The sequence below is a fragment of the Syzygium oleosum genome, unplaced genomic scaffold (genome assembly GCF_021117445.2).
Source record: "Syzygium oleosum isolate NSW1041296 unplaced genomic scaffold, Sole_v2.1 Sole_v2.44, whole genome shotgun sequence".
In the NCBI taxonomy this organism is placed as follows: domain Eukaryota; kingdom Viridiplantae; phylum Streptophyta; class Magnoliopsida; order Myrtales; family Myrtaceae; genus Syzygium; species Syzygium oleosum.
Genome location: NW_026607528.1, coordinates 693,209 through 702,803, shown reverse-complemented (window position 1 = coordinate 702,803; position 9,595 = coordinate 693,209). Strand labels below are relative to the sequence as shown.

The window sequence follows — 9,595 nt, the reverse complement described above, 5'->3', positions numbered from 1 at the left end:
GAGGAGGATGAATGGGAGGCGTAAAAAGAAGTGAATGACCTACAAGAAAGAGACGAGTGGGAGGCGTGAAAGGAAAGAATAAGAAGGAAAGTGGGACCCATATGAAGAAAAAGAATAAACAAAATAAAAAAGAGTTGACCAAATAAAAAAAATAGGACCATATAAAAATTGTACCAGACATGGTGGGCTTCAAAAGGGATAAGATGGTCAAATAAAAAAAAAGTGATTAATCAATAGGAGTGGAAAAAGCGCGATCCTTAATTAAATGAATAAAGACAGTTGTAATTTCTTCTCTTGGTCAAAATAAAGCCAAATTTTATAACTTGATGTTGCCTGCTTGCTCCTATTGAATTTGCCCCTTCAAGAAGGACTCGTATGTAAGACTTTTGCCATTTTGCACAAACCAACCCGAATTGATATTCAATAAGGGCAATTTTCCTGTTCATATCGCCAATCTATATTTATACAATTTCTTGCAGGTACGAGGAATAATATTGTAATTCGAGTTAGTTAACATATATTAAGAATTTAATCAACTCGAGGCATTATTTGGCTAAACAGTCTTATCTTATGAGAAGAAAGCAAGGCCGTTCTATATTTCATCCTTCCATATTTATGCTTCGATTTTCCGAGGTACTGGCTTAGTGCTTTATTTGGGAAGGAGGGGAAGACGAGGAAAATGAAGTAAATTTTTGTAACTTTTGTGAGAAGACATGCGAGGGAAATTCAAAATCCTTCTCTCTTCCTTTTCTTTATGTATCCAAGCAAAGCACTTTTCCTTTATCACGACGGTGCTTGCTTGAGAAACGAGATCTTTTTTGCATGGAACTTCACTTGACATCCAATTGATGCGCATTGGCTATTACCACAAGATGCTCCGATGAACAATCGATGTGTTCGTTTATGTGGCAAAACATGTCATGGAGAAGAACATGTGAAGTTGATCCTTGAAGGCTGAGGTGTCGCGTGACCTAGCAACTCAGTCATCCAGATACTATTTGTTTCCCTCCTCCTCTAGCTTGTGCTATCTATTTTTTTTAGAGGAGGAGGATCTGAAGGCACGAAGGAGATTATAGATCAACTAATTGACCTGTTTAAGAAAGAAAGGGATCCTACAACACATTGCTCGCTTCTGAGACTGAAAGGAATAATAAGGGAGAGGGGTACCGATGGCCATGTGAGCTTCAAGTTTCCAATTAGTACATAATTAAAGTGCTTGGCATTTTGGGCTTGGAATTTTCTGTTTTGTCGTGGATTCTCTTTTGCCGGTCTGAGCCCACAACTTTTATATTCTCTTGAACGTCAGAAAATCATAGTCACATTCAGGTCCCCACATCCATATGACAGAATAAGGTGAGCACAGCACCTATTGGTGGATGACGTGACAAGGGTTTCAAGGAAGTACAATGGAAAACCCGTGGGAAGTTTCTTGCATTTTATGGGAGCAAATTCATGGTCACTTCATGACCCTTTGTGGTGCGATTTGCCAAGTGATTTTCGTGGAAAAGGTCATGAAGTTGAAGCAGAAACCAGCTGGATGTGTAACATGTGAAAAAATGTAGCACCTGAATAGATTTGCTGTCATCCAAATAAAACCAAACATTCATTTCGTCATTTAAATAGGCAACGGAAGAAAGTAATTTCACTAGCGAGGTTTACACAATGACATACATGCAATTTAACAACCGATGTTTAGGCAATGACCCATATTTGATTTTTACTTTTAGCAAGCATTTCCATTCCATAAATAAAGTGGTATTCTATTTATTCGTGTAAACAGTTATCTAGATATAGTTGAGATTTCTTTACGTAAAAACCCTCTTTTGAAAATATCAAAAGTTTACTGATTGATGTGGGACAAGTTGCGAACAATTTCCTAGAATGGATCGATCAACAAATGAATAAAGTTTAGCCCGACATTTATCAAAGTGAATAGATAAAAGGTTGACCCGCTACGAGTGAGAGCGACGAACAGTCTAGCATAAATTATGTCAAAACGAATTTTTCATAGCAGTGGAACGGGTTTCAATTACAGGTGCAGGTGAGAACAGATGCTCAAAATGCATTTGTCCAAGTCTTTAAGTTAGCTTTGGAAATGTTCATGTTGATCCTCCACAACCCCTACCGAAATTCACTACTAAATTCCAGAGATTCCCTGCTCAGTCACACCAATTCCCCAAACTCCTTGCCCAGCTTGTGCTTCACATTGCATTCCCCTTCCATTTTAGCATGCAGCAATGTTATCCTGGTGTCATGCTCGCTTCACCTTCCCATTACAATTCCCCGAAGATTCCATTTATTAATGGAAAAGCAAGTCAAGTCGTACTGGATCTCAAATTTCAATCAAAGCACCAGTGTAGGTTGCACGCAGTGGCACCTTCCGCTTAATGCTGACGAAATTACGCGTGCAATAACTCAGCATATTTCAAGCAGTCGGCATCGTTCAAGCGCGCACAGTTGAAAAAGCAAGGACTTTTCTTGTTTTTTGGTCTGTAGAAAAAGCAAGGACTAGGAGCATCTTTATTGCAAGTTGGTTTTCTTTTCTACTTTTTTGTTAAAAGGAAAAGCAAGCCAAGTCAAGAACCACTTGCATTGCTTCCCCGCAACTTCCGCATAATGCTGCGAATATTACTCGTACAATAACTCAGCAGCCCTTAAGCACTCAGCAATCAGCATTGTTTAAGCACGCACAGTAGAGTGTTGTGTGTTGGTAATCCAACGTTGAAGGCTGAGGATTGGGGGAGATCACAGCAGTGGGTGGGTTGTTTTGTTTGAACACTCCTCAGGTAGTCGACAACTCCTTGCCCTTCTGTGTGTCCTGCTTTGATTGCTCCATTATCTTCCGATGAGTTGTCTGAGAGTATCTATTTTTGTTTAATTGTAGCTCCGAGTTTGAGTCCCGCGAGACATTTCTACTATTCCCAGATCTGGGATTTCCATATTTCTCTCCTCCGTTTCCTGCTCCATCAATCTCTTTTACAATCGTCTCGAGATGAAAAGAAAAGAACCCACTCATTCAGAAGATCCAATCTGCAGGGGGTCTTCCTCATCGACCTCTCCACATGTAGGTGATTATGAAGGCGAAACCAAAAGGCCAAAAGGAAATTATTACGAAGTGTTCTTGAGCTTCAGAGGGGAAGACACTCGCAAAGGCTTCACTGATTATCTCTATACTAGCCTTGTCGAGGCAGGAATTTACGTGTTTAGAGATGACAATGAGCTCCGTGTTGGTGAGGAAATTGGTCTGGAGCTTATTTGCAGCATTAAGCAGTCCACGATCTTGATCCCGATTATCTCTGAGAACTATGCTTTCAGCAAATGGTGCCTTCGTGAGCTGGCTCTAATGTTGAAGTGCAAGAGAACCAAAGGGCAAATAGTGCTGCCCATATTTTACAAAGTGAAACCCTCACAAGTGCGCCATCTTACAGGGAGATTCGAAGATGCTATCAAGGCACATAAAGAGAATAGGGATGAAATGGTTTTGAAGGATTGGAAAAGAGCGCTCAAAGAAGTGAAGGAATGGGAAGAAGCGCTCAAAGAAGTCGGTTCTTTGAAAGGATGGGAATCAGAGAAAATTGATAACGGGTACAATTTTTCTCCACTAAATTGTTGTTTAATTTCTCACAAATAGATCTTTTTTGAAAAAGAATATTTATATCCCCTCCTATGCTGAAATTCATTATTATTTGACAGGCATGAAGGAGCATTGGTCAAAATTGTTGTCACAAAGGTTATAAGCGAGTTAAAAAGAACTTTTCAGTTAATTGTTCCCCAACAGTTGGTTGGAATTGATGATCATATCAAAAACATTATGAGCTTCATTGATGCTAAATTCAACGGTACATGGATTATCGGAATTCATGGAATGGGCGGTATCGGTAAGACGACCCTTGCAAAGGCATTATTCAACGAACTCTCCGGTCATTTTGAGAATTGTAGATTTGTGGCAGATTGTCGGGAAACTTATCAGCGCGAGGGTATTAAATGCCTACAAAAGCAAGTCATATCTGGCAATGGAAGTTCATGTGATGTGTCTAATGTGGACGAGGGAATCCGTCTCATCAAATCTAGATTTGCACATAAGAAAGCACTCATTTTTCTTGATGATATAGATGATGCTGCTCACTTGAAATATTTGGTCGACCGTGGTTGGTTTAAAGCAGGAAGTATAGTCATCATAACAACTAGAAACAACGATGTTCTTGGCCAAGTTAGTGCAGACCACATGTACCAACTCAATGAGTTGTCTGTGGATCAATCATTGATTTTATTCAGTAGACATGCATTTCGACAGGATTCTCCTCCGAGTGATTATGAAGTTATCTCTCATGATGTCGTATCTACTACCGACGGGCTTCCCTTAGCTCTTGAAGTAATAGGTTCTTTCTTATGTGGAAAGACACAAGGAGTATGGAAAGATACATCACAGAAATTGAAAAAAGTGCCTCATAAGAAAGTGCAAGATACATTGAGGATAAGTTATGACGCATTAGATTATGAGGACCAACAAATATTTTTGGATATTGCCTGTTTTTTTATCAGATCATCTAAACAATGCCCGATTTATATGTGGGAAAGCTGCGGTTTCTTCCCGAGAAAAGGGATTGAAGTATTGAGTCTCATGTCTCTAATTAAAATTGACAAGGACGGTAATCTAATGATGCATGATCAACTAAGAGATCTTGGAAGAGAAATTGTCCGTCTAGAAAATCCAAAGGAGCCTCAAAAGCGTAGCAGATTATGGATTCATGAGGAAGCCGAAGATGTGCTTGACAGCAACAAGGTAGAGTTTTCTATACTTTATTTAAGTTAGTGGATGTGAGTCCATCTTCTCTCTCTTGTTCGAGATAAAAATTATTGTCAATCCTAAGTTCCCAAATGCCGCTTCTACAGGCATAGAAAAAGAGCTCTTTCAGTTAATTGTTGTTCTTGCCTGATTATAGGACATAATTGAGGAGCAACTTCTTGGTTACATATATAGTTGACGAGGACACTCTCTTTGGTAATTTCAATGCAACAACCAAGCTATAGAAATATAATGTTTGATAGAGCATTTTCAGAGAAAACCTAGCATCTACGAATTCTTGCAAGTCTGATGCACAGTTTGATGTTGGTAGCCATGCTTTTCCCACACGTGTGTCTGATGCATAGTTTTTGATCTTTGGATTCTTCTTTTGATTTCCTGTGAGTCTTTTCTTTCTTTTCTTTTACTAAGGTATTTACTTCTTATGAGTCGTTTGCTATGATAAATGGGACCTCCATTCATTTGTGACAATTAGCTATCTTGATTCCTGTATTTTTCAAATTGGATTAAGCACAAATTTAGTCTCCCAAGTAGAAATGTTTGTGCGATTTAGTCCCCTATCTATTTTTTTCGCACAATATAGTCCTTTATCTTTCAAATTTGTGCAATTGAGTTCTTTGTCATCAACTATTAGTTAACACGATTTTCTAATACGGCTTTTATAATTATTCATGACATATGCCCAATCGTGTACTATAACTCTCTAAATAAATAATATTTTTGTTCTATGGACATTTCATAATAGTGGATAATTTTTTTTCTATGAATTTGCTCACTCTTTTTATTTTTCTGTGACAATGGATATTCCTATTAATCCCTTGATAACATTTATTTGCCGAATATAGCTATCGTTGTATAATAATGATTTCAGCATTGTTCAACTTTTAGTGAGCATCTTATTTAGCAAAGATTTAGTTAATAAAATAACATCAATAGTTTCTAAACTTTAGCCCAACGTGCAATATCATCGTCGGACTTCTAATTCGTTTCATGTGGTACTTGAACTATTCCTAAATGCTCGATGCAGTCGTTTTGTAATAGTTAGATTTAATTCAAAATAAATTGTTTTTACAATCAGAGATAGGTCTTATTACTTTGTAATAGTTAGATGTAAGTCAAAATAAACTTTTTTATCATTAGATCTAAATGTGAAGGTTGTCCATTGTCACGTAAATTTTAAGATGGCATATTTATTGGCGAAAAAGCGGGAAATTGAATTTTATTGATTAGATTAATATGCGTAGTATCAAAAAAAGTGGGTGAATTCAAAGCAATGGCTTATTCCGATACTTTTAAGTTTAATTTTTGTTGTCGTCTAAATAATATGATTTTGAATGTTGTGTGATGATTAATATCCATTATTAGCATGAAAATTAAAAGGTACGCAACTAAAAGCTATCATAACATATGGATGATTTGTACAAGCATGTGCAAATGTGATGAGTATCTTTAATTAAAACAGACTAAATATAAACATTGAGATGCAAAATATAATGAAGTAAGAAAGGAATGTAGAACACGTACGTACTTTTTGCGATGACATTTTCATTTTCATTTTGATATTGAGAATTGCGAACAAGGCACACCAAGAAAAAACAAAAGGGCGCGGGGGGATTGTACAATTGGGATTCTTTAACTTTGATACATGTTCTCGTGGCAAGTTTGATATATGTATTTGGATTGTAAGAGTCGTGTTGTTTTACATATAAATGATATGAGTATGGGTTGTGTTGTTTCCCTTATAAAGGGCATGAATTTCGATAGATATATTCGAAGTAGCGTTTGCAAAAGAGAGGCCATCTATTGAAATTGTGAAAAGGATGCAGCTTCAGGAGTGTTTTTTTTTTGGTCGAACCTTCAGGAGTTCAAGAAGTGCAAATTGTGAAGGGCGTAATTAGAAGAGGAAAAGTTCGAAAGCACCCTCTTGAGCTTCGGATTTTTACATTAATTAGATAAATAATACGCAATTGTAACTTGTCATCTCACGAAATTGAAAGTGAGAAGCCTACACCGTAATAGTATTAACAAATTGAAATGAATTCCTATTTTCTTATATATAGTTGCTCTCATTTCATCATTCAAAACTTATGGTCCACACTATTTTCTTATTGCAGGGCCCTAGTAAGATTGAGGCCATTCATCTATACAAGAGAGGAAGTTACACAGCGGAACAATTTAAAGAACTGACCAACTTGAGGTTCCTTAAAATGATCAATGCGAAGTTCACCGGAGATTTCCATATCGTGCTTCCTCAATTAAGATGGCTTGAGTGCCAAAATTGTCCCTTGGATTTAGAAGTGGCCAGCTTTCATACGAAGAAATTAGTCGTGCTTGATATGTCGTATACTCAGATTTCAGAGGACTGGAGAGGATGGAGTCCACTCAAGGTAAGATGTAGAAAAGGCACATCTCGTGCATTATCACGTATTGTCCACGGGTGCAATCATCCCAAGTTCTCTTTCCTTTCTTTCTGAAAGATTTAATATCCTTCCTCAGATTAAGGATTTTTTTAATATAAGAGGAATTTATAGGCACCTAAATTTAAGCTTCTGCCACTTAATATCTTAAATTGATAACATCTTTACACCCTGTCATGCTTAGCATTAGATATACTAGAAAAAACTTCTTTTTAACTATATTAATTAACATCTATTAAAATTGTAATTACAATAATGTGCCTATCTTGATTTTTTTAATCTAAACGGTTTAAAGCTCCTAAGTTAATTTCTCCCCATGCAAAAGTAGGTCCTTTTAGAGATTCTTGCTATATGTATATATCGATCTTCTTTCATTGAGAAACAAAAACTCCATGACAGTGACTTCTGTTGCACATACATACTGAAATTATAAATTCATTTTTATCATAGAGTAATGGAATAATTTATGAATTGCTCTGACTTGTTGCACAGAAAATTTTGTTCATTATATTTGTTGATTATTGAAGTCACTGTATAACACAATTATAACTTAGTAATGTTGAAAGAGTGACAAAATTATCATTCCAATGGCTTTTCATATTTTTTGATATAACATCTTTTTATATTTTGTACATACAAAATGTAATTTTTTTTCATAATTAAACTAGCCGTTTCTCTTTATTTTCATACTATTGAAGGAAAATATGGCGCCCAATGAATTTATGTTTCTTCCATTTGAATTCGTCATCTGCTTCTTTGATTATAAAATTTGCTCATGTCTAATCAATAAACATATATTTTCTTTGAAGTGTTATCCAAAAATAAATGCAGTCAGCACTTGTATATCCTTAACATTGTTTTTGCATTGGATACGTATAAAAAATGTTTATATGTTGGTGTAGCCAAACACTACTATAAGAAATATATAAAATTAAATAAGACAATTGTGAAGGAGTAATGGAGCATGAGTAATTTGAGGAAATTTTAAAAAGTCTAAAGAAAACGAGGAGCAGTGGAAATTCACACTTTGTAGAGGTCCAATATCACTGAGTTACTTTTTCTTTCTTTTAGATGTCAACTGAGCTCAAAGTTCTCAAGCTCTCATATTGTCAATCTTTGAGAAAAACTCCCGACTTGTCCAATTTCAAAAGCTTGGAGATTTTGATCCTTAAAGGATGTAACAATCTAGAAGAGATTCATCCTTCTATCGAGGATATCAAGACCCTCGTTTCATTGGATGTTAGTTGGTGTGAAAAAGTGAAGAAGCTACCGGCACAGGTAGATAAGATGGAAGAATTGAAGGAGCTCTTCTTAAATGATACTGCTATACTAGACATTCCTATTCCGAGAGATTGTTTGATGAAGTTGGAGAATGCCTCTTGTGAAGATCTTGCTCAACTTCCAAAATCTATGGACTCGATTGGAAAGTTGGCATCATTGACTAAACTAAACCTATCTGTAACAGGGATTGAAGAATTACCTGAATTCATTGGTTCTTTGAGAATGCTCGAGACTCTTGATGCCTCTCATTGTATGTCGTTAGCCTGCATACCCAGCTCCATAGGCTCCCTCGTGTCTCTGGAGTGCTTGTCATTAGAGGGATGCCACTCGTTGAGGGAGATTCCCGACTCGATCGGAAAGTTGACATCATTGACTAAACTAGGCCTATCTAAAACAGGGATTGAAGTATTACCTGAATCCATTGGTTCTTTGCGAATGCTCGAGACTCTTGATGCCTCTTCTTGTAAATCGTTAGCCCGCATACCTATCTCCATAGGCTCCCTCGTGTCTCTGCAAAGCTTATCATTACCGGGATGCTACTCGTTGAGGCAGATTCCTGACTCGATTGGAAAGTTGGCATCATTGACTAAATTGGACCTATCTGAAACAGAGATTGAAGAATTACCTGAATCTATTGGTTCTCTGAGAATGCTTGAGACTTTTGATGCCTCTTCTTGTGAATCGTTAGCCCGGATACCCAGCTCCATAGGCTCCCTCGTGTGTTTGCCGCGCTTGTCATTATCGAGATGCTACTTGTTGAGGGAGATTCCCGACTCGATCGGAAAGTTGACATCATTGACTGAACTGAACCTATCTAATACAGGGATTGAAGAATTACCTGAATCTATTGATTCTCTAAGAAACCTCAAGACTCTTGATGCCTCTTGTTGTGAATCGTTAGCTCGCATACCCAGTTCCATAGGCTCCCTCGTGTCTCTGCAAAGCTTGTCATTACCAGGATGCTGCTCGTTAAGGCAGATTCCCGACTCGATCGGAAAGTTGGCATCATTGACTAAATTGGACTTATCTGAAACAGGGATTGAAGAATTACCTGAATCCATTGGTTCTTTGAGAATGCTCGAGACTTTTGATG

The 9,595-nt window shown here is 37.1% G+C and overlaps 1 protein-coding gene across 2 annotated transcripts in view; it reads left to right on the top strand.

Annotated features, from left to right (window-relative positions):
- The first annotated feature begins 2,469 nt into the window (after positions 1–2,469).
- Positions 2,470–9,595, top strand: part of LOC115667836 (disease resistance protein RUN1-like) — a 32,850-nt gene continuing 25,724 nt past the window's right edge. The window contains exons 1-3 of one of the 2 annotated variants that reach the window (XM_056306405.1): positions 2,475–2,786; positions 2,885–3,585; positions 3,694–4,783. In XM_056306405.1, coding sequence (XP_056162380.1) covers positions 2,993–3,585; positions 3,694–4,783 — 1,683 coding nt within the window. In that variant the 5' untranslated portion in view covers positions 2,475–2,786; positions 2,885–2,992. Of the gene's footprint in view, positions 2,787–2,884; positions 3,586–3,693; positions 4,784–9,595 lie in introns of both variants that reach the window. The other variant, XM_056306404.1, reaches the window with a different exon arrangement.